General features: G+C 51.3%; 1 protein-coding gene across 1 annotated transcript in view; it reads left to right on the top strand.

Annotated features, from left to right (window-relative positions):
* Window positions 1-16,324, top strand: part of KLHDC4 (kelch domain containing 4) — a 27,829-nt gene extending 11,505 nt beyond the window's left edge. The window contains exons 7-12 of the mRNA XM_015415479.1: window positions 175-334; window positions 4,933-5,002; window positions 7,816-8,024; window positions 10,024-10,441; window positions 12,015-12,137; window positions 15,524-16,324. Of these exons, the coding sequence (XP_015270965.1) occupies window positions 175-334; window positions 4,933-5,002; window positions 7,816-8,024; window positions 10,024-10,441; window positions 12,015-12,137; window positions 15,524-15,699 (1,156 nt within the window). The 3' untranslated portion in view covers window positions 15,700-16,324. The remainder of the gene's footprint in view (window positions 1-174; window positions 335-4,932; window positions 5,003-7,815; window positions 8,025-10,023; window positions 10,442-12,014; window positions 12,138-15,523) is intronic.
* Window positions 16,325-23,376: the final 7,052 nt, after the last annotated feature.

The following is a 23,376-nucleotide window of genomic DNA, read 5'->3' as shown; positions in this document are numbered from 1 at the left end:
CCCACCCAACCGGCTAGCCGGACGGGCGAGAGAGGCTTTCGCCGGCCGCCCCCCCCCCCACGCCTCCCCCTCCTCGGCTCTGCTGGGAATAGCTGTTAAGGTGGTGCCAAAGGTATTCCCTCCTGTCTCTCCCCTGTGATCACCTGTTCCTCCTCTTCCTCTTGTTCCCACCAGAGATTACATCTACTACAACGATGCTTACACCTTTAACCTGGACACCTTCACCTGGGTCAAGCTGGCTCCTTCGGGGATGGCACCCTTGCCACGGTCCGGCTGCCAGTTGGCCACCACTCCTGAAGGCAGCGTCCTCATCTACGGAGGCTACTCCAAGCAGGTCGGCCGTTCTCCATTTTCCTTGCAAGGAATGGTTGTCTGCTAGGTGCTTAAGTAGCCGTTTCCGGTCCCTAGAGGACTGGTGCACTGGCTAAAAGAGACTTGTGAGTTTCCCTTCTTCACACAGGTCTTTTATGCAAATACCTGCATCACTTAAGGTTTTCTCTCATGCACCTGTGCAGGAAAGGTGGGTTATAAATGGAAAATAATAAATAAATAAATAATTCATTAGCTGTTGTAGATTTTCCGGGTTGTGTGGCCGTGGTCTTGACATTGTAGGACCTGACGTTTCGCCAGTAGCTGTGACTGGCATCCTCAGAGGTATAACACAGAAGGATGGAGTACTCTCTGTGTCAAGGTGAGAAGCAAAATGGTAGGCAGGTAATTTATATCTACTCAGGAAGGTGGGGTAGGGCTGAGTCGTTATCATGGAGGAGTTCCCGAGGCTGTGAAACATGCTAATGGAGGAGCTTTCCTGAGGAGGTTCTTTTGCATATGGATTGTCTCTTCAGGAGGTTTCCTGTTCCCTGAGGAGGTTCTTTGGCTGTTGAAATTCTAATCTTATCTGTAGTGCTATTGTCAGATGTAGAGCCTTTTGTGTTTTTCAGGACAGGAAACCATGCCCGGAAAATCTACAACAGCTAATGAACTCTGGCCATGAAAGCCGTCGACAACAAATAAGTAGTTCACACACGTAAATCAAGGATCTGCCTGATTTCAGACCACAAGAGCAGCCTGGAACGCCCCACCCAGGCTAACAACCTCCCTGCAAGCAGAAAGCTAGCAACAGGAAGCAAAGGAAGTGCTAGCTTTCTGCTTGCAGGGAGCTTTTGTATGCTTCAGAACGTTCAAAGCCTGCTTTTATATTGTCCTCACTATGCTGGTTTTATTAGGTGTTAACTTTTTTACTGCCGTGTTAATCTGCCGGTTTTATCGTCCGTTGCTTTTACGGCCGTCTTATCCTCGCTTGCTGATCTTACGGGTGACTTTTTTCTTTTAGACCTTCATACTTTGTATAAGCTGGACGGCATCTCACAAGCCATTGAGAAAGTGAAGGGTTTGCAGAGGGGCAATTTTTTTAAATAAAGATCCAGATCTGTTGGGGGTTTTTTGCCAGGATTTTCTTGCTTGGCTCCAGGGCTGTAAATACACCCTATTTCAGTCCTCCCAAGAATGAGGAAACCGCAGTCGAGGAGGCGCAAAACCCTCCTCTGTAGTGCCTGGAAGCAGAGCTCATTAGGAGCTAATTCACTGGATCCGCCAAGGGGAAAATCTTCTGGGGCCGGGCTGTTTGTCGCCGCGGCCTTCCCTTTTGCTTCATTAGCCGAGGTTCTGAAATGGATCCGCGGTCCTTTTCTTAATGGATAATGAGACAGTGATGGAGGTTGGAGCAAGGGCCTCATCTTGCGCCTTCCCAAGGGCTCTGGGTGGGTCTCCGTGGAAGCCAGCCCCAGGAACAGCGCTTGGCTGGAAGACAACAACTTGTTAGTGGTCGCCCGGCAAGATCCGTGGGGCTGAGCCAATGCTTGGGGTGTGCCCCACTCCATCGACACTCCGGTTTTCTGTTCCAGCGTGGACTTCTGCTAAGCCTGGTCCTGCCCGCAGGAAAAACGAAAGGGGGCTACAGCATGAAGTCGCCTGAGCTGGAAACGAGACTTTTGTGATCTCTACCCTGTGGATGGGAAATTCAGGACCGGAAGGGCAAGATTTCAGTCTAGGACAGGGCTGGCCAAACTTGCTTAACGTTAAGAGCCACATAGAATAAACGTTAGATATCTGAGAGCCACAAGACATGAACAAATATCACACACACGTTTTTATTTTAAAATATTGCAAATTTGCTTTTTACTAACATAAAATGAGACTGCCAAAAATAAAAACAAAAGGGGTAAAAACAGGTATTGATGATGAAATTTATTTGTCCCGTGATATTTATTTGATTGCTAATGGTATTTATTTGTCTAAGAGAGAGAGAGAGAGGTGGAAAGAAAGAATGAAAGAGGTTGAAAGAGAGAGAGAGAGTGGAACAAAGACAGCAAATGAAGAGAGGGGGAAGGAAGGAAGAGAGAGAGAGGAAGGAAGGTAGACAAAGATGGAAAGAAAGCAAATAGATGTGGGGGGGGAGGTGGAGGTGGAAAGAAAGCAACTTGTGTCCTCCAACACCCCCCTCAATGCCCCCATGCCGGCTGGCTTGGTTTGGAGAAGGGATTTAAAGAGACAAATGCTTTCTGGAATCCTGCTGGGGGTGGGGGAGGGCCTTTGAGAACACATTTAAAAGTAAAGTTGCTCTTTTTCTCTGCTCCCTCCCACCTCAAGCCTACCCAGGGAGGGGAACGCTGGCTAGGGAAGGGAAGACCGATCAGGGAGGCAGGCCTCCCCTTCTCTTCCCCAGCCGCCCTGCTGGGAGCCGCACGATATGTGTGAAAGAGCCACATGTGGCTCCCGAGGCACAGTTTGGCCACCCCTGGTCCAAGAGCTCCTTAGGGACCAGCAAGATTTCCACGTGACGGGCTTTTGAGAGCCATAGCTCCCTTCATTGGATACTTTGACTCCGAAAAGCTCATGCCCCCAGAATGCTTAAATTAAAAAGAAAAGAAAAGAAAGCTCATGCCCTGGAAATCTCTAGGGCAGTGATGGCGAACCTTTTAGAGGCCGAGTGCCCAAACTGCGACCCAAACCCCACTTATTGATCGCAAAGGGCCAACACGGCAATCTAACCTGCATACTGTGGTTTTACTTTAGAAAAAAACAACTCATACATTAACTTAAGAGGATCCAAACAAAGTAAGGGAAGCAATCCCAAATGCTTTCATTTACTTAAAATTATTTGGCAGAGAATTCGACGCTTTAATGATGGTCTGGGCCTGGCTGGGGCGATGGCACGCATGCCCACAGAGAGGGCTCTTGAGTGCCACCTCTGACACCCGTGCCATAGGTTCGCCACCACTGCTCTAGGGTGCTCCTGGATTCGAATCGAGCTCTTCTGCCGCAGACCGACACGGTTACTCTTTGCGGCCATCTTCTGTCTTCCAGGAGGGGAAGAGGCATTGATGTTCATCTCTTTGAGTCAGGGGCGGCCAAACTTGCTCAACTTAAGAGCCACACAGAATAAAAATCAGATGTCTGAGAGCCGCAAGACATGAACAGATATTACACCCACGTTATTATTTTAAAGTATACAAATTTGATTCTTATTAACATTAAATGAGACTGCCAAAAATAAAAGGGGTAAAAACAGATATTGATAATGATATTTAATTTGTCCAGTTATATTTATTGGTTTGCTATTGATTTGTCTAAGAGAGAGAGAAAGAGAGGTGGAAAGAAAGAATGAAAGAGGTGGAAAGAGGGAGTGTCACGACAGGGCCAGGGGGCGTGACGCAAGCGAGCAAAGTCCAGGAGCAGTCCGAGGTCAAGCTGAGTAAGACAAGCAGCACGGTTCAAACAGGTTTAAATCAGAGTCCAAAGCCAGGGTCAGACATACCAGAGTTCAGTGTCCATAAATCCCAACGATCAGAGACGAAAGCAGGGTCAACGAAGCCGAGGGTCAAAAGCCGAGGACCAAGCCGACAAGAGTTCCACGAAGTCTGGAGCAGAGATACACGGAGTAAGGTCCTGTCAAACGACGTTTGCCAGCACAAGTTCCTACCAGCAACAGGCTTGAAGATATACAGTGCCAGCACAAGTTCCTACCAGCAACAGGCTTGAAGATATACAGTGCTGGCTAATTAACTCATTAGCTGGCAGGCCTCCCCTTCACGTCCCCAGCTGCCCTGCCGGGAGCCTCATAATAGGTGTGAAAGAGCTGCGCCAAGCCACAGTTTGGCCACCCCTGTCTTTGAGGGAGGACCTTCCTCTTCTTGTCATCTGATACATGTGGCCGAGTGCTGTCTGTCCTGTTCTGTTTCTAGCTTGTCAGAGCAGTCCGTTAAAGGTGGGCGTCTTAAAAGCACCTTTCTGTGGCGGCCGCTCGGGTTCCGCAGGTGGACCATCGAGGCCGTTGTGGGTTTCATTTAGGCCCTTGCTGGGTTTGAGGGCTCTTCCTTTTGCAGTACAGATTTCAGGCATTTTGCTGCTCCGCTGACTGCCCCAAGCTTGGGGAGGGAAACGATTTGTAATCCTTTCTTCTCTCTCTCTCTCTCTCTCTCTCTCTCTCTCTCTCTCTCTCTCTCTCAAGCCCCCGGAGGGGATTTGTTATTATTTTTATAAGACTACACAACTACAACAGAAATGGGGAGGGGGGAACTACATATACAGGACAAAGACAAGAACCCACTACTATCTAAAAAACCCAAGAGAGGAGATCTTCATTCCGCTATCTTCTTCAAATCTTCACTTCGTTTATCTCTTTACAAACCGAGTCTGTCCTTTATACTACTTTTTTCTATTAATTTTTAACTCCAATAGCCAAGTACCCCCCAATCATCCCACTATAAAGTTCTTAAAGGCATAATTCAGAGTCCTTCCGCCTTCATTTCCCTCTTCCTTCTCTCTTTCTCAGCTTATAAGGACTTTTGGGGGGCTGCCGCCCCTTGCTCAGAAAGAGAGTCTTCTCCGGAAGAGCCTGAATCCAGCTCTCCTTTCTTCTCTTTCTCCTAGCGAATTAAAAAAGACGTGGACAAGGGCACCCTCCATGCGGACATGTTCCTGTTGAAGGCCGAAGGCTCAGGTGAGCAGCAGGTCCTGGGGCCACCGGGGACCTGCAAATGGGAACTTGGGACTGTGTCGTCGTGTTTCAGTTGTGGTGGCTTGGCTCACCTGTGAGAGGCAGCCTGAAAGGTCTTCTCTGCAGAGACCCCTTTGGTAGATGGGGTGATTGGGGGAGGTAGATGGAAGAAAGGTGTGGCTTTTGGTTTTGGGGGCGATGCTGGGACCGGATTTACTTCTCGCTCTGAACACATGAAGCCGCCTTATACCGAATCGGCCCATCAAAATCAGTCTTCTCTACTCTGACCGGCAGCCGCTCTCCAGGGTCCCAGGCAGAGGTCTTTCCCGTTACCTGCTGCCCAGATCCCTTTAACTGGACATACCGGGGATTGAACCCAGGACCTTCTGCATGCCAGGCAGACGCTCTGCCACTGTGCCATGGCCGTCAACAGGGGTCATTTCCTGCGGGAGCGCACTGGAGCAGAGCTCCGGCAGTAAGGAGCCCAGGGGGCGGGCACATGCAACAAGCCCCACCCTCTGCTCCCAGCAGCCCTCAGTTGGGCCACAAGGAGCAAGAAGCTACCAGGTAAGTTGCAGAGCCCCCCCCCCCCGGCCCGCCTTCAGGTACAAGCTCTCCCTCCTCTGTGAGGGCAGTTAGGTAATTTGCAGAGCCCTCTTGCCCAAAACAGTCCAGTTGCATCTTTAAGCCCAGTTTTTAGTCAGGTACAAGCCCCCCCTCCTCTGTGAGGACAGATCTGCATGCCCCCCCCCCGCCCCCCAATAGCTAGCAATCCAAAACAGTCCAGTGGCACCTTTGAGACCAAGTTTTATTCAGGTACAAGCTCTCCCTCCTCTGTGAGGGCAGATCTCCACGTTCGTCCCCCGCCCCCAAGCTGGCAATCCAAAACAGCCCAGTGGAGCCTGAGCGATGGGTGTTGCCTTCTGACACACTTCTGGTGATGTTAGGGGGTGTGGCATATGCAAATAAGTTATGCTAATGAGCTCCTGCACCTCTTTTTTCTACGAAATGACCCCTGGCCGTCAACAAAACGGTTGATTTTAAGAGGGAGGTGCTGTGGTTCCATGCCAGACCGTGGGCTTTACGTACCGAAGTTCCCTGTTTCAATTCTTGGTATTTCCAGTTTTTTTAAAAGCAATCGTTAGTAGCTCGTGCAAGGACATATCTTTCTCGACATGAGATCCTGGAGAGCTGTCAACCAATGTTCCCTCTAAGCTGTGGAGTCTTGTGTGCAAAAATTCTACTTTGTGAGTTACCGGCATTAAAGCTGTGAGCCAGCGATTTGGCTCCTGCATAAATTAGTTTGATCTGGAGCCCTCCTTCCTGAGCTAAGACAAAAATCTGTGAGCTGGAGGCTAAAAAACTGTGAGCTAGCTCACGCTAACTCAGCTTAGAGGGAACACTGCTGTCAACAACACTGAGGTAGGCAGACCAGCAGTCTGAGTCCATAGTGGAGAGCGTCATGTGTTGAAAAGCATTTTGGAAACGTCTTTCCTTAATACTGTTCATTCACAAAAAATACAAATTGCTCTTGAGGAACATCGTTGTGTAGCCTGTGACATGCTTCTTTGGAGGAGGAGGGGATAGCATGTCTTCAGCATAGATGCCGGGCCACATTAGCCTGGCATCCGGGGTTGAACTTGGGGATCTACAAAAATTGTTGGGGCTTAGAATTCAAATGTCTCCTTGAAGATAAAAATACGTGTTCTTTCCCACTGGCCATTCGCGCTTCCTCCTACCATACCCTCTCAGAAGAACATCAGAGAAGCCATCTTTGATCAGACCAATGGCTCATCCGATCCAACACTCTGTGTCAAAAACCCCAAATGCCATCAGGAGGTACACCAGTGAGGCCTGAACTCCAGAAGCCCTCCCACTCTTGCCCCCCAAGCACCAGGAATACAGAGCATCACTGCCCCAGGCATAAAACCATAAGAGAAGCCATGTTGGATCAGACCAATGGCCCATCCAGTCCAACACTCTGTGTCAAAAACCCCAAATGCCATCAGGAGGTACACCAGTGAGGCCTGAACTCCAGAAGCCCTCCCACTCTTGCCCCCCAAGCACCAGGAATACAGAGCATCACTGCCCCAGACATAAGACCATAAGAGAAGCCATGTTGGATCAGACCAATGGCCCATCCAGTCCAACACTCTGTGTCACACAGGGGCAAAAAACCAGGAGCCATCAGGAGGTCCACCAGTGAGGCCAGAACTCCAGAAGCCCTCCCACTCTTGCCCCCCCAAACACCAGGAATACAGAGCATCACTGCCCCAGACATAAGAACATTAGAGAAGCCATGTTGGATCAGGCCAGTGGCCCATCCAGCCCAGCACTCTGTGTCACACAGGGGCCAAAACCCAGATGCCATCAGGAGGTCCACCAGTGGGGGACCAGAACTCCAGAAGCCCTCCCACTCTTGCCCCCACCAAGCATCAAGAAGACAGAGCATCACTGCCCCAGACATAAGAACGTAAGAGAAGCCAGTGTTGGATCAGGCCAGTGGTCCCTCCAGCCCAACACTCTGTGTCCCACAGTGGCCAAAACCCAGGTGCCCTCAGGAGGTCCACCAGTGGAGGCCAGAACTCCAGAAGCCCTCCCACTGTAACCCCCCCCAAGCCCCAAGAAGACAGAGCATCACTGCCCCAGTCAGAGTGTTTCCTCTATACCTTGTGTCTAATAGCTACTGATGGACCTCTGCTCCACATGTGTATCCAATCCCCTCTTGAAGCCGTCCGTGCTTGTAGCTGCCACCACTTCCTGCAGCGGTGAATTCCACATGTTGATGACTCTTTCATTCCTCTTGCATTTCTCAGACAAATGGATGTGGAGTCGGCTTACCCCTTCTGGTGTGAAGCCTCCACCCCGGTCTGGCTTCTCGGTGGCTCTGGGCCCAAACAACAGGTCCCTTCTCTTCGGCGGCGTCCATGACGAGGAAGAGGAGGAGTGCCTGGAGGGCGATTTCTTCAACGATATGTATTTCTACGACCTGGTGAAGAACCGCTGGTTCCCTGGACAGCTGAAGGTCTGGGAAGTGGGCACGGTTAACACACACACACACACACCCCGGCCAAATTAGCCAGTCTCGTGCAAGCTCTTCACAGTAGCCCCCCACTTTAATGTAGAGATAGTTATGCTGGCCGGCTTTCAGGGGCGATGACACGATAATCTACGTGAATCCCCTCGAGCTTTTTAAAAGCAGAAGCGCTAAGTGCTGTTACTGTTGTGTCACTAATTGGTGTTATAGGTCGTGACATTTTGCTGGGGGGAAACGATACGTTTGGGGCTTACTCAGACAAAGGAGATAGCGAAAATTTTCAGCGTGATGGACAAGCGGGAAAAAAAACACAAACAGAAAACCATCTGGGAAATAGAAAGCTGTCCCAGAGGAAGACCGCTTCCTTCCTTTAATACATCTCAGCTCTCCAAAGAGTCTTGTAGAGAGAATAGAGGGATATTTGCTTGCAGGCCTGGGATGGTCTTTGTGGTATAGCCCTCCCGGGGGAGAATTGTGCTGAGGACTGCATTTTTGAATGTTCCCCTGCCCTGACCAAAGCTCTTTGCAAGTGGAAATCTAAGGCGTCGGGAAGAAGACTTCCTGTGTAAGCGCAGCATTCTTATTTTCTTCAGGCAGGGAGATTTTGTTTCCGTGGGGCAACAGTCAGATGTGGAGTTCTTAACTCGTGTTGAAAAGTAGTAGACTCATGATGCAGTTCTGACCCCCTCCACAGTGACAATGCTACACTATCCTCCAGGGCCGTATTAACCCACGTTCAGGCCCCTAGGCCTTCAGGTATTTTGAGTCCCCTCCAGCACTTCAATCTTTCACCCCTCTACAGCTGAAAGACTGATCCTAGTACAGTAGGCACTAGACCGCAGTACATAGCCTGATATCCATGTTGAAGGTCTCCTGAAGAATTCTATTCACCATTTTTTAATATATTTTCATTGCACGAGTAGAACTCTTCAGGAAATCACATTTTTGGGGGTATAATTGTTTAATATGGAGCTGCGGTGGCTCAAGTGGTTAAGACGCTGAACTGCAGGCTGTGGAAGGTCGGTAGTTCAGCAGTTCGAGACCCGAGTGTGCCGCATGATGGAGTGAGCTCCCGTCTCTAGTTCCAGCTCCTGCCAACCTAGCAGTTCGAAAGCAAGAAATTGCAAGTAGATAGATAGGTACCACTTTTGTGGGAAGGTAACAGCGTTCCATGCGCCTTGGTGTTTAGTCATGCTGGCCACATGACCACGGAAACGTCTTCGGACAGAGCTGGCTCTTCGGCTTGGAAACGGAGACGAGCACCGCAACCCTAGGGTCAGATTCGACTGGTTTTTGAGCAAGGGAACCTTTACCTTTACTTTACTAATTGTTTAATACTGTAATATTCTCAAGTGAATAACATTTTTATTATTTACTAAGAATATATAATTTATGGAGAAGTGTGTTAATATAAAAGACAATTTGTTTCACTGCAATAAGGAAGCAGTTTGTAGTGGTTAAGTGCGCGGACTCTAATCTGGGAGAACCAGGTTTGATTCCCCACTCCTCCACTTGCAGCTGCTGGATGACCTTGGGCAAGCCATAGTTCTGTCAGAGCTGTTCTCTCAAGGACAGTTCTGGAAAGAGTTCTCTCATCCCCACTTACCTCACAGGGTGTCTGTTGTGGGGAGGGAAAGGAGTTTGTAAGCCGCTCTGAGACTCCTTTGGCTAGTGAAGGGCGGGGTATAAATCCAGTCTCCTCCTTCTCCTCCTCCTCCTCCTCCTCCTTCATAGAGATTATATATCACAGGCTGTCTATGAAGAGAAAATAACAGTACCTGTGCAGAAAAATTAAAATTGCTGGGCCCCTAGTCCCTGCAGGGCCCCTAGGCTTCGGCCTAGTCAGCCTTACGCATAATACAGCCCTAACTTCCACAAGCATTCATTGTTGTTTCCAAACACTGGGCAAAGCTTTCGTGGCTCTTCTTTCTCAGTCCCTGATAAGGCAGAGCTTTTCAAGGGTTTTTTTCCCCCCTGTTGTGACCAGGGACGGAAGTGTGAGAAGAAGAAGAAAAGGCGAGGCCAGGGGACGGAGCCCTCTCCTGCAGCAGCTTTGCCCGAGGGATCTGGTGAAACCCCTCCTGGCCCTGTGGAGATCGTAAAGGAGGTGGTGGCAGAAGACGGGACCGTCATGACCATTAAGGAGACGATCTCGTCCCCCGTGGCGGAGCAGCAGAGCTCAGAATCGGAGGGGGAAGACGGGGATGCGACGGGAGACGAGGCCTCCGGCCCGCAGGTGGAGCCATGCCCACGTTCGAATGCCATGCTGGCGGTGAAGCACGGGGTGCTGTACGTCTACGGGGGGATGTTCGAGGTGGGAGACCGCCAGTTCACGCTGAACGACCTCTACGCCCTCGACCTCCACAAGATGGACGAATGGAAGGTCCTAGTAGAGATGGACCCCAGTAAGCAGCCTGTATTTCCTTTGTGGGTGGGAGGAAGGCCTTCCGGGCTGGACGGCAGAGCTTCGGAGCTCTGCTTGGCTTCTTTCCCTTCCCATGGGCAAGCGGAAGCGGGTTGATCGATGCAAACCAGCCTGGGATGCAGAATCACCGTGGCTGAATTGTTCTGCTTTTTAAATACAGATGTGATGTGAAGAGGGCAGATGTGAAGAGGGCAGAAAGACAAGATGTGCTCCAGGACGAATGTCTTTGCTGGAACAGCTCACGTTCTGGTGGCTGTTTTCATGGGGTGAAATTTGACCCCGTGTGACAGGCACCTAGGGTGTTGTTGCCGAGTGTGCTACCCAGGGCTATTTTTGGGCCGGAACGCACAGGAACGGAGTTCCGGCTGGCTCCTGAGCTGGCCACACCCAGCAGGAACTCATTAGCATAATAGGCCACACCCAACAGCAGAAACTCATTCGGATTGGCTACATCGGGGGTGTGGGGCCTAACATGCAAAGGAGTTCCTGCTCCAAAAAAAGGCCCTGGGTTTTGACCACAAACAAGGTCAACAGAATAAGAAGCAAAAGGTGGGCGTGGCTGGATGGCCACACTTCTGGTAACACGGGGGTGCGGCCTAATATGCTAATGAGCTGTGCTGTCAAGGGTGTGGCCTAATATGCTAATGAGTGTCTGCTGTTGGGTGTGGCCTATTATGCTAATGAGTTCCTGCTGGGCTTTTTCTACAAAAAAAAAGCCCTGGTGCTACCCAAAGATATTCTGGGGGGTTCGAAACTTCACCGGGTGCCAAGGCATGCCATCCTGCTTCCCCGCCTTACCCGTCGCCCCGAGGAACCACTTGTCAGCAGCTTTTTCTCTCTTTGGTAGAAGAAGTGTGCCTTGCACGCGGAAGCTTATACCCAGAATTAAACTTTGCTGGTCTCAAAGGTGCAGACTTTGTCCTACCTTTTGGCCAGGCATTTTCATCCTGTCTGAGTTCCTGCCGAGGGCAGAATTGCCCGCGGGCTTTCTTTCCTGTGCTGTTGCATGGATAGGGATGCCGCCGGCCTGTATTTGAAGCGCTCCTGGCCATGGTCTGGCCCAGGGGTCCCCAGACTTTTTGAGCCTGCAGGCCCCTCTGGAATTCCGACGCAGCGTGGTGGGCACAGCCTCAAAATGGCTGTTCTAAAGTGCCTGCTTCGGGAGGCGGAGCTGGCCATAAAATGGCTGCCACAGCTTACCTACAATCGCCAAGTGGAGATCCTTGTGCTGTGGTGGCAGTGGCTGCCAAAACAACACTTAAAAAAAAAATCTGCACAGCCAATCAGAAGCCTTACTGGGGAAAAGCCCCGCTCAGCCCCACCCACTTTCTACAAGCACATGGCAGCTGCCAAGAAAAGTGTCGGTGGCTTCCCTTCTACAGGCCTGATTGTCTGTCCAGGCGGTTCTGGATTTGTCAACTGAAAGAGAATGAGGCTCCTGAACGTTCAAAGTCCTTGCCCTAGAAAACCTGGCAAGTAGGAACCTTTCTTACCTGTCGCTAAGTTTGTGTCCCCTTTTTAAATGTTTTTCCCCCCCTCGATGGTTGTGGCAGAAACACAAGAGTGGCTTGAGGAATCGGAGTCTGACGAGGGAGACGATGCGCAGGGTGCTGAGGGAGGAGAGGAGGAGGAAGACAGCAGCTCGGAGGAGGAGGGGAGTGACGAGGAAGACGAAGGTGAGGGGCGCACGGCGAGGCTGGGAATAGGGTCTGTGACTTTGGGCAGACTGGGAAGGCATGGGGTGTGTGGGTCTGGACCAGCATTCTCGGCAAACATTAAGCACATTTGGGACGAAGCATTCAAATTTAATGCCTTTGCTTTTGAATAGTTGTGCTCTCTCGGCTTTGTTTTATTGCTTTAGCTGTAAGAAGAAGAGGAGACTGGATTGATACCCTGCCCTTCACTACCCGAAGGAGTCTCAGAGCGGCTCACAAACTCCTTTCCCTCCCCCTCCCCACAACAGACACCCTGTGAGGTAGGCGGGGCTGAGAGAGCTCTTGACAGAAACTGCTCTTTTTCAAGGACAGCTCTGACAGAACTACAGCTTGCCCAAGGTCATCCAGCAGCTGCAAGTGGAGGAGCGGGGAATCAAACCCGGTTCTCCCAGATTAGAGTCCGCGCACTTAACCACTACACCAAACTGACTCTCGCCATCTGGTGCAGGCCTCTGGAAAGACACCATGTAACTCTTCCAAATAAGTAAAATAAATCCCACTTCCAAAAGCCAGCATGGACTCTAATCAAAGTGCGGTGGACTCCAGTCTGGAGAACCAGGTTTGATTCTCTGCTCCTCCTCCACACGAAGCCTGTGAGGTGACCCTGGGCCAGTCACCGTTCTCTTGGTGACTGTTGTGGGGAGAGGAAGGGAAGGCGACGAAGCCATTTTGAGACTCCTTAGGGTAGAGAATAAAGGTACAGATAAAGGTTCCCTTGCTCGAAAGCCAGTCAAGTCCGACTCTAGGGTTGTGGTGCTCATCTCCGTTTCAAAGCCGAAGAGCCAGCGCTGTCCGAAGACGTTTCCGTGGTCATGTGGCTGGCATGACTAAACACCAACCTTCCCACTGAAGTGGTACCTATTGATCTACTTGCAATTTCTTGCTTTCAAACTGTTAGGTTGGCAGGAGCTGGGGCCAGAGACGGGAGCTCACTCCATCACGTGGCACTTGGGTCTCAAACCACCGAGCTACCAACCTTCCAGTCTGCAGCTAAGTGTCTTAACCTCTGAGCCACCGTGGCTCCATCCTTCAAGGTAAAGGTAAAGGTTCCCTTGCTCGAAAGCCAGTCGAATTCGACTCTAGGGTTGAACTCCATTTCAAAGCCGAAGAGCCAGCGCTGTCCGAAGATGTTTCCGTGGCCATGTGGCCAGCATGACTAAACACCAAGGCACACGGAACGCTGTTACCTTCCCACCGAAGTAGTCCCTATTTATCTACTTGCAATGTCTTGCTTTCAAACGGCTCGGTTGGCAGGAGCTGGAACTAGAGACGGGAGCTCACTCCGTCATGCGGCACACCCGGGTCTCGAACTGCTGAACTACCGACCTTCCACAGCCTGCAGTTCAGCGTCTTAACCACTTGAGCCACCGCAGCTCCTAGGGAAGAGAAAAGCAGGGTGCAAAAGCCCACCCTCCTTCTTCAGCTGCCCAGCAATCTCCTGCTTTCCCAAACTGCTCTCCCTTCCCGGCTCCTTCTGTCTGGAGCCCCACCCAGGAAGCCTGCCTGACGCCAGCTCCCTCACTTCCTTCCGATCCCTTCCCAAAGTCCACCATTTTGGTGAAGACCTCTGGCACTGCCTCAGTCCCTCCTGAAACGAAGCCTTAATGTGTCAAATTGGGATTAACGCACGCTCTTTCACAAAAGCTTATACCTTGAATAAAACTTCGTTGGTCTTAAAGGAGCCCACGGGACTCGAACTTTATTCTCCTCCTCCTCCTCCTCCCTGTTCTCCTCCTTTTCTCAGTTTTTGGATTCGAAGCTCCTCGCCAGGAAGCTGTCTTTCTGTACTTGGCAAAGCACGGGGCCATGGCACAGCGGTAGAGTATCTTGCTGCCATGCAGAAGGTCCCAGGTTCAATCCCCGGCATCTCCAGTTAAAAAGAACCAGGCAGGAGACCTACGCCTGAGACCCTGGAGAGCGGCTGCCAGCCTGAGTAGACAAGACTGACCTTGATGGACCCAGGGTCTGGTTCAGTATAAAGCAGCTTCATGTATGTTGGGAGGAGCTGTGGCTCAGTGGCAGAGCCTCTGTTTGGCATGCAGACGGTCCCAGGTTCAATCCCCGGCATCTCCAGTTAAAGAGGACCAGGCAGGAGGTGACGGGAAAGACCTTTCTCTGCCTGAGACCCTGGAGAGCCGTAAAGAGGGGCTGTGGCTCAGCGGTAGAGCCTCTGCTTGGCATGCAGAAGGTCCCAGGTTCAATCCCCGCCATCTCCAGTTAAAGAGGACCAGGCAGGAGGTGATGGGAAAGACTTCTGCCTGAGAACCTGGAGAGCCGTAAAGAGGGGCTGTGGCTCAGTGGCAGAGCATCTGCTTGGCATGCAGATGGTCCCAGGTTCAATCCCCAGTGGCATCTCCAGTTAAAGAGGACCAGGCAGGAGGTGACGGGAAAGACCTTTCTCTGCCTGAGACCCTGGAGAGCCGCTGCCAGTCTGCGTCGATGCTTCTGACCTCGGTGGACTGATGGTCTGTTGCAGTGTAAGGCAGCGCCCTGTGTTCTTGTGATGGCATCTTGTCAGTACTAATGTTGACATCCGATAGCTTGGAGTTGATGAGGTTAATTGACTTGGCCAAGACCTCCGACGGGAATCAGTGCCCAGAGTTTCAATGCGGTGGTCATTTTTCGAGGGAGGCTTCCCTTGTGTAGTGGTGTGAGAAGGAAAGTTTGGGGCTCAGGATTGGAGGGTTTTTTTGGGGGGTGTCGGTCTCTACTGGGGCACAAATCAGAACTCTGATTCAGTGAACGTACTTTCCCAGCTCCGGGGCCCAGCATCTGCTATTGATTGTATACGAGGCAACAAGAGATGCGTTCTCCTATGCAGAAGTTGCATATATATATCCCCGCTGCCAGCTGTCGCGCTATTAATTATTTTTATTGTTGCATTATAATTATGTTGCCTTGAACTACAAAGAAAGGCCAAGTATAGATATTTTGATAAATTATAATAATGCAGAAGGGCTGGGTAGAACTCGTGCAAGGCGCCGTCCTGCCAAGGTCGGGCACTGGTGGAAGAGGAACTTAGTGTCTCTGCCAGTTTGGTGTAGTGGTTAGAAGCACGGACTCTTTATCTGGGTTAGAAGCACGGACTCTTTATCTGATTCCCCAATCCAGCTGGTGGTGTGACCTTGGGCCAGTCACAAGTTCTCTCAGAGCTGTTCTCTCACAAGCAGTCCTCAAAAGAGCTCTCTCAGCCCCGCCTACCTCACAGGGTGTTTGTTGGGAGGGGAAGGGAAAGGAGTTTGTAAGTCACTCTGAGACTCCTTTGGGTAGTGAAGGGTGGGGCATAAACCCAATCTCTTCTTCTGCCTGACCACCTGCTTTTTCTCTCTTTTTGTCCCCCGCTACAGAAGAGGAGGAGCACCCAGCCCTCCAGCTTGACGAGAAGTATGAAGATTATCTCTCCAGGACGGAGCAATACTGGGTGAAACTGGCCCGCCGCCACCTGGGCCCCGATGCCAAAGAGAAGAAGGTGGTGAAGGTGGGCCGTGCGATGGCAAAGACCTTCTATGAAGAGTCTGCCTAGAGGAGGACTTCCTGCCCAAACAAGAACAGCGGGAAGGGGGCACATGCTCAGCTCCGGGCATGCGGCCGGGACCCACGGCCAGCACTGTGCATTCGTTCCCCTTCCATGCACCGGAGGACAGAAATGCCTTTTTCTTTGTGCCGGTCTTTGCGTGCCCGATACCACCAGCAAGTCATTGGTTGGGGGGGCCTCTGAAGTGCACGGGTACAGTTCCAGAGCTGGTTTTCCCGAGTGGCAAAACTGGATGGTAAAAGTGTCTTTTCCCTAGACTGTTGTCAAGGAGCATTGTGCGTTCGAATGCTTCTTTCTGCGTGTGTGTGTGGGGGGTGGCTCTTTGCACACAGGAAACTAGTTTGCTAACGGCCTCCATACGGGAGCGTCAAGTCTGCGACTGCTACATCTGGGGGGCTTCCTATGCTTCAATACACACACACACACACCCGGGCTGGGATTTCTCAGGACAATGGGCAAGTATGTGTGTGGACAGGGGCAGAGATGTGGAAGACAATTTGGCCGGTGACTTTGGGGGAGCAGACCTTAAAGCCTGGTGATTCTAGTGGGAAGTCATTCGGAGCTCCCAGGTTTTAAACGTGTGAGGTCTTCCGGTCCCTCCTACTCCATCAGCCCAGGATACAAAGGATTTTATAAATAAAATTCCTTGCCTTCATTAGGTTGCTCTGTCTTTCTTTCTCTCAGTGAACTTTCTCTTTAGTGCTCCGGGGTGCAGGGGGGGTGGGAGGCGTTTGAGGCAGCAGGCGGTGGGCTCCCTTCTGCCTGGGCGTCTGGGTCAGAACTCGAAGGGCCAGTTGAAAGCCTGGCTCTAGCATGTTGCTCCCTGTGCCAATCTCGCGGTCCAGGCGTGACACCAAACCACTTCATTTCAGATTGTGGGAGGGAACCTAGCGTGTTTGGTGAGCCAGTTTGGTGTAGGGGTTAGGAGCGCGGACTCTAATCTAGGAGAACCGGGTTTGATTCCCCACTCCTCCACATGCAGCAGCTGGTGTGACCTTGGGTCAGTCACAAGTTCTTTCAGAGCCGTTCTCTCACAAGCAGTTCCTGAAAGAGCTCTGAATAAACTCTCTCTGCCTCTGTTCATCGCCCCTCCCTCCAGTTTGGTGTAGGGGTTAGGAGCGCGGACTCTAATCTGGGAGAACCGGGTTTGATTCCCCACTCCTCCACATGCAGCTGCTGGTGTGACCTTGGGTCAGTCATAACTTCTTTCAGAGCTGTTCTCTCAAGGGCAGTCCTCGAGAGAGCTCTCTCAGCCCTGCCTACCTCGCAGGGTTTCTGTTGTGGGGAAGGGAAGGAGATGGTAAGCCACTCTGAGACTCCTTCGGGTAGTGAAGGGTGGGGTATAAATCCAACCTCTTATTTGACACTGGAACAGTCTCCCTTGAGGGGTGGTGGGTTCTTCATCATTGGGGGGAGTTCTCTACTCGTTGTGGGTATTATAGTTCCTGTGTTGGCAGGGGGTTGGTCTAGATGACCCTTCCAACTCTGAGATTAAATAAGTAAAATCGTTGAGCTTCGCAGCCGTGGTCAAAGACCCAGAGATGAGGAAGCCCAGGGGAAGGAGTTGGCATCAGTTGTTTTTAGCACAGGCATGTTTGAAGACCCCCCACTCCTCCCAAAAAGTTCTCTCTTCTCTTTTCCTGGCCCGGCCCTCCCGACAGTGCGTCCCCCAACTCTCTGTGCACGCTTGCACGCGGAGCCGCTCTCTCCATTGGTGAGATCGTAACTCTGGCACCTACTTCACAGGGTTGTTGTGAGGATTATTAAAACGGAGGAAATGAGAACACTGTAAGCCACATGCAGCCAGCTGGTGTGATCTTGGGTCAGTCACAAGTTCTCTCTGAGCTGTTCGCTCAAAGAGCAGTCTTCAAAAGAGCTCTTCGCTCATATGACTTCCTGTAACGAAAGACAGGGTGGTGTTGTGGTTAAGCTGTCGGACAGTGATCTGGAAGACCCAGGTTCAAATCCCCATTCTGCCATGGAGGCCTGCTGGGTGATCTTGGGCCAGCCACAGCCTCTCGACCTCACCTACTTCACAGGGTTGTTGTGAGGATTATGAAAATAGAGGAAATGAGAACACCGTAGGCCACATGCGGCCCGCTGGTGTGACCTTGGGTCAGTCACAAGTTCTCTCAGCTGTTCTCTCAAGGGCAGTTTCTGTCAGAGCTCTCTCAGCCCCACCCACCCTACCTCCCAGGGTGTCTGTTGTGGGGAGGGGAGGGGAAAGGAGTTTGTAAACCACTGTGAGACTTCCAAGTGAAAGGCAAGGTATAAATCCAATCTCTTCTTCTTGGAGAGAAAGGTTGGGCATAAAGTAAATAAATAAATATGCTTTAAAGGTGAGTCACGGATCCAGAGAGGCTAAAGAGTAGCGCTGCAATCCACCCTCCCCCACCACTAGTATGTCTACTAGTAGGTATGAAAACTAGGAGGAAATGAAGCTGGCCTCTAAAAAAAGGCTTTTTCAGACAAGATCATGGAAAGTGTCAATGGGGAGTAGCGAACCACAGACTTGATCATGAATTGTTTAAGGAAGAAGAAGAGTTTAAAGAAGAAGAAGAGACCTCACCCTTCACTACCGGGAGTCTCAGAGCGGCTTACAGTCTCCTTTCCCTTCCCCTCCCCACAACAGACACCCTGGGAGGTAGGTGGGGCTGAGAGAGCTCTCTTGAGGACTGCTCCTGAGAGAACAGCTCTGAAAGAATTTATGGCTGACCCAAGGTCACGCCAGCTGGCTGCATGTGGAGGAGTGGGGAATCAAACCCGGTTCTCCCAGATTAGAGTCTGGGGCTCCTAACCACTACACCATGGTGGAGGAAGGAGGGATGAACAAAGGCAGAGAGGGTTTATTCAGCTCACATCAGAGAACTGATAAGTTCCTTAGTTTCTGATCAACGTGAAGGTTTTTATACCCCGCTTTTCTTTAAGGCATCTCAGAGCAGCTTACGAATGCAATCCCTTCCCCTCCCCACAACAGTCACCTTGTGAGCAGTGTGCCCTCTGAGTTAATGTGAACTAGCTCACCGTTTTTTTAGCCTCCAGCTCACAGATTTTTGTCTTCGCTCAGGAAGGAGGGCTCCAGAGCGAGCTAATTTATGCCGCGGCCAAATCGCTGGCTCGCAACCTTAACGCCGGCAGCTCACAAAGTAGAATTTTTGCTCACAAGACTCCACAGCTTAGAGGGAACATTGCTTGTGAGGTAGGTGGGGCTGCGAGAGCTCTGAGAGAACTGTGACTGGCCCACGGTCTCCCAGCTGGCTTCATGTAGAGGAGGAGTGGGGAATCAAACCTGGTTCTCGAGATTAGAACCCACTTCTCTTACCAGTGCACCACGCTGGCTACATCCGCTGGGGGAACCATATCCAACAGCCTCTTAAAGAGAGTCAGGCAATGCTAGCGGTTATGTATGCCCCCCACCTGTGGAGAACCAAATGCTAGTGTGCAAATACTTCCCCCCTCTGTGTTGGTGCCACTTCAGGTCAGGGTTTCGAGGGTGCAGGCACACAATCAGAGTGCAATGGGCTCTTACCCACTTCCTCCTCCACCCCTAACTACAGGGTAGGAAACCAGGTGTCTGATACGAGCCTTGAAGAAGAGGCAGGGCAGACTTCGCATTGATATCTTGGGGCAGCTTGAAAAGGCTATGTGACCGAGATTAGTTTTATTGGTGAATGCCAAGCGTTTTTTGTGCTTGGCTATATGTAAATATTAAGAACATCAGAAGAGAGCCCTGCTGGATCAGACCAGTGGCCCCTCTAGTCCAGCCTCCTGACTCACACAGTGGCCAACCAGTTCCTCTGGAGGGCCAACAACAGGACAGAGAGGCCAAGGCCTTCATAAGAACATCAGAAGAGAGCCCTGCTGGATCAGACCAGTGGCCCCTCTAGTCCAGCCTCCTGACTCACACAGTGGCCAACCAGTTCCTCTGGAGGGCCAACAACAGGACAGAGAGGCCAAGGCCTTCATAAGAACATCAGAAGAGAGCCCTGCTGGATCAGACCAGTGGCCCCTCTAGTCCAGCCTCCTGACTCACACAGTGGCCAACCAGTTCCTCTGGAGGGCCAACAACAGGACAGAGAGGCCAAGGCCTTCATAAGAACATCAGAAGAGAGCCCTGCTGGATCAGACCAGTGGCCCCTCTAGTCCAGCCTCCTGACTCACACAGTGGCCAACCAGTTCCTCTGGAGGGCCAACAACAGGACAGAGAGGCCAAGGCCTTCATAAGAACATCAGAAGAGAGCCCTGCTGGATCAGACCAGTGGCCCCTCTAGTCCAGCCTCCTGACTCACACAGTGGCCAACCAGTTCCTCTGGAGGGCCAACAACAGGACAGAGAGGCCAAGGCCTTCATAAGAACATCAGAAGAGAGCCCTGCTGGATCAGACCAGTGGCCCCTCTAGTCCAGCCTCCTGACTCACACAGTGGCCAACCAGTTCCTCTGGAGGGCCAACAACAGGACAGAGAGGCCAAGGCCTTCATAAGAACATCAGAAGAGAGCCCTGCTGGATCAGACCAGTGGCCCCTCTAGTCCAGCCTCCTGACTCACACAGTGGCCAACCAGTTCCTCTGGAGGGCCAACAACAGGACAGAGAGGCCAAGGCCTTCATAAGAACATCAGAAGAGAGCCCTGCTGGATCAGACCAGTGGCCCCTCTAGTCCAGCCTCCTGACTCACACAGTGGCCAACCAGTTCCTCTGGAGTTCCAACAACAGGGCACAGAGGCTGAGGCCTTCATAAAAACATCAGAAGAGCCCTGCTGGATCAGAGCAGTGGTCCATCTAGTCCAGCATCCCATCTCACACAGTGGCCAATCCTCTGGAGGGTCAGCAACAGGGCCTAGAGGCCGAGGCCTTCCCTTGATGCTGCCTCCGGGCTCTGGGATTCAGAGGTTTTGTGCCTCTGAATGTGGAGGTTCCCCTCAGCCACCGTGGCTAGTCACCACTGATAGACTTGTCCTCCATTAATCCATCTAAGCACCTTCTCAAGCTGTTTATTCCTGTGCCCATCACTACATCCTCTCGCAGCAAATTCCACATTTTAATCACTCTCTATTGCCCTATGTTTTGCACATAAATATATATTTACTTTATTTACACCCTGTGTTTCTCCCCGGTGGGAACCTAAACGGCTCACGTTATCTTCTTCTTCATTTTGTTTGCCACAACAGCCCTGTGAGGTAGGCTAGGCTGAGAGCATGTGACCGGCCCAAGGTCACCCAGCGAGCTTCCATGGCAGAGTGAGGATTCGAACCCGGATCTCTCAGATCCTGGCCTGAGACACTGACCAGTACGCCATGCCGGCTCTCTGGTTATCCCAAATAACTGGCAAGGCAGTAAATGCACGGTTGGAGGAGTTCACAAAAGGAACATTCTCTCTGTTATACACTCTCAGTATTCCTAACCCATAGAAAAGTAGCTTCTCAGGCCACAGCAGACTGGAACTCTTCTCCCTGACATGCTGGTTTTATGCAGGCAGAGATTTATTTATGATGCCGCCCTCATGTGCCTGCTCCTGCAGTCTGAAGTCGTACTATCCAGACTCCTGTTTCCTACCAGGAATCTCTGTGTCTGCTTTGGGATGCACTTTTTAAGAGTGTAAAAACGTTTCTCTAGAATTTCATGTTTCTCTTTAAAAGACAAACAATGGCTACTGGAATTACGAAACGCAGAGCACTGGCAAAGACAGAGATCCAATGCTACAGTTACATAGAAATCAGAATTTTGGATTGTGCTGTGTTTGCAAGAACAATTTGGCAATTACATTTTTCTTAAAAAATGAACTCCCCCCACCCCCTTCTTCTAGAAAGTGCCCTGTCCTCCAAAGGTAATTTGGGGCTGAGCTCCTTTTCTCTGACAGACGCAACCAACAACACCAGTTCTTCTGTATTTGACTTGCAGTCACGAGAGGGCGGAGAGAGGGAATATGTGGGGAGGAGGGGATGAATTAAATTTAACGGGCACATGCTCTAATCTTTAGTTTATTTCTGGTTAAAAATATAGCAATCCAGTGCAGCATAGTAAAGAAAACTGCTGAAAAGAGAGCAGAAAAGACATCTGAAATGTAAGCAACGAAAAGCCGAGTTGTCCACAGGGACAGACTGCTGTACCCAACAATGAGCAAACCGAGGTGGCTGAATGGAGACCGGGCCCCGCCCTGGGACTCGCCCGAAGCAAGCCGCTCTGCAAATCACCTGGCCCGTGTGCCCACGCTGGCCGTGGCCCTGAAACCAGAAGCACAGAGGGGTGTCCTGTGCCAATATCTTTCATGCCAACCTTGCAGCCTTCTTCATGGTACAATCGACCCCACGCCTAGCTGGGGTTCCCCTGCATCTGTCGTGGGGCAGGGAGATAGGGCGTGGGCAGAGGTGTGCTTTGGAGGCCAGGGTGAGTGGGGGGTGGTGGTGGATGGGTGGTCACGGCTCTTACAGCCAAAGCTTGGACAACTGTGGAATAAGGAGAGGCCCTCAAACTGTACGGGAGGTCAGTATCGAGGGCAGAAATTGGTCCCGATAGAGAACGTGGAAGAGAGGGGCCGTGGGTCGGCGCTCCCGTTACCTGCTAATCAGCTCATGCGCATAATTGGCAGGCAGAAAGTGGCTTGTGTTTTTGGGCGATGCTCCCTGGCATAGGCGTAATCTTCGTGGGGGCGGCGGGGCTTCAGCCCCCGCCGAAATTTTCAGGAAAGTGCTCAGCCTCCCCCGGGAGCCACCCTTGCTCCTAGCACAGCAATGCCTCTGGCCCAGCCCCAGCCCCCCCCCGGGAAATTGGAAAGTCTACACCCTTGCTCCCTGGGGCCAGGGAAAACGCTTCAGGTCGTCTTCAGCAGGCAACAGAACTAAGCTGCCAAACCCACCCCCTTACCTCCCCCCCCCCATTCTTGGTGGACTGCCAGCAACGAAACGATGCGTCTTTTCTGTGGCGTACCAGGGACCGTGGAAAGGAAAAACCGAATAAAGAAGGAAGAAGGCAAGGCATCTTACAAAGATGTTTTGAACCAAACCAAATGCAGTGATTACATAGAGGAGGAAAACATAACCGAAATATTTTAAAAAAAGAGCATTACGTACTCGGAGGCGGCTGTTGTCAATGATTGTTCGTCTTTTTTGTTTGTTTTTGTACAGGGATATGTCGGAAGCTGGGATATATATCCTGCGGACAAAGTGCAAAGGTCTTACATGCTCAGAGGCCAAGCATGACATCTGGAAATGGCCCAATGGCGAGATGGGACAGGGACGCCCTCCACTCCTCGCCTGATGCAGAGGGGCACTGCTCCCCAGAGACGTGGGGGTCGGGGTGGGCAGGGTCCTCGTTCATGCCTTGACTCAGGGACAGACACAGCGGTGGGGTCACAACGGAAGACGGTGAGCGCGAGCGTCCCCCCCCTTCAGATACAGAAAGCGGTTGGACCTAGACTGACCCAAAAGGAGATTCGTGGTCCGGTTTACAGCGAGAAGGAAATTAAATTTCCAGGAAAGCTTTGGTCATCTTAAAAACATTTCCGGTCAGGTTTTTCACACGTCCCAGAAATGATGAGTGTGAAAACTTGTGGCACAAGTTCTATAACTACCTGGAATAATAGGTCCGGGTGTCCCCCCCCCCCCTATGTATGCCAAGACTTACATTTCCACCCCCTAAGACTTCCCTATGTATGCCAAGACTTACCTTTC

The sequence above is a fragment of the Gekko japonicus genome, unplaced genomic scaffold, assembly GCF_001447785.1.
Source record: "Gekko japonicus isolate JY-2015 unplaced genomic scaffold, Gekko_japonicus_V1.1 scaffold1502, whole genome shotgun sequence".
Taxonomy (NCBI): domain Eukaryota; kingdom Metazoa; phylum Chordata; class Lepidosauria; order Squamata; family Gekkonidae; genus Gekko; species Gekko japonicus.
Note: the sequence above shows the minus strand (reverse complement) of the source record. Positions and strands in the feature narration are given on the sequence as shown.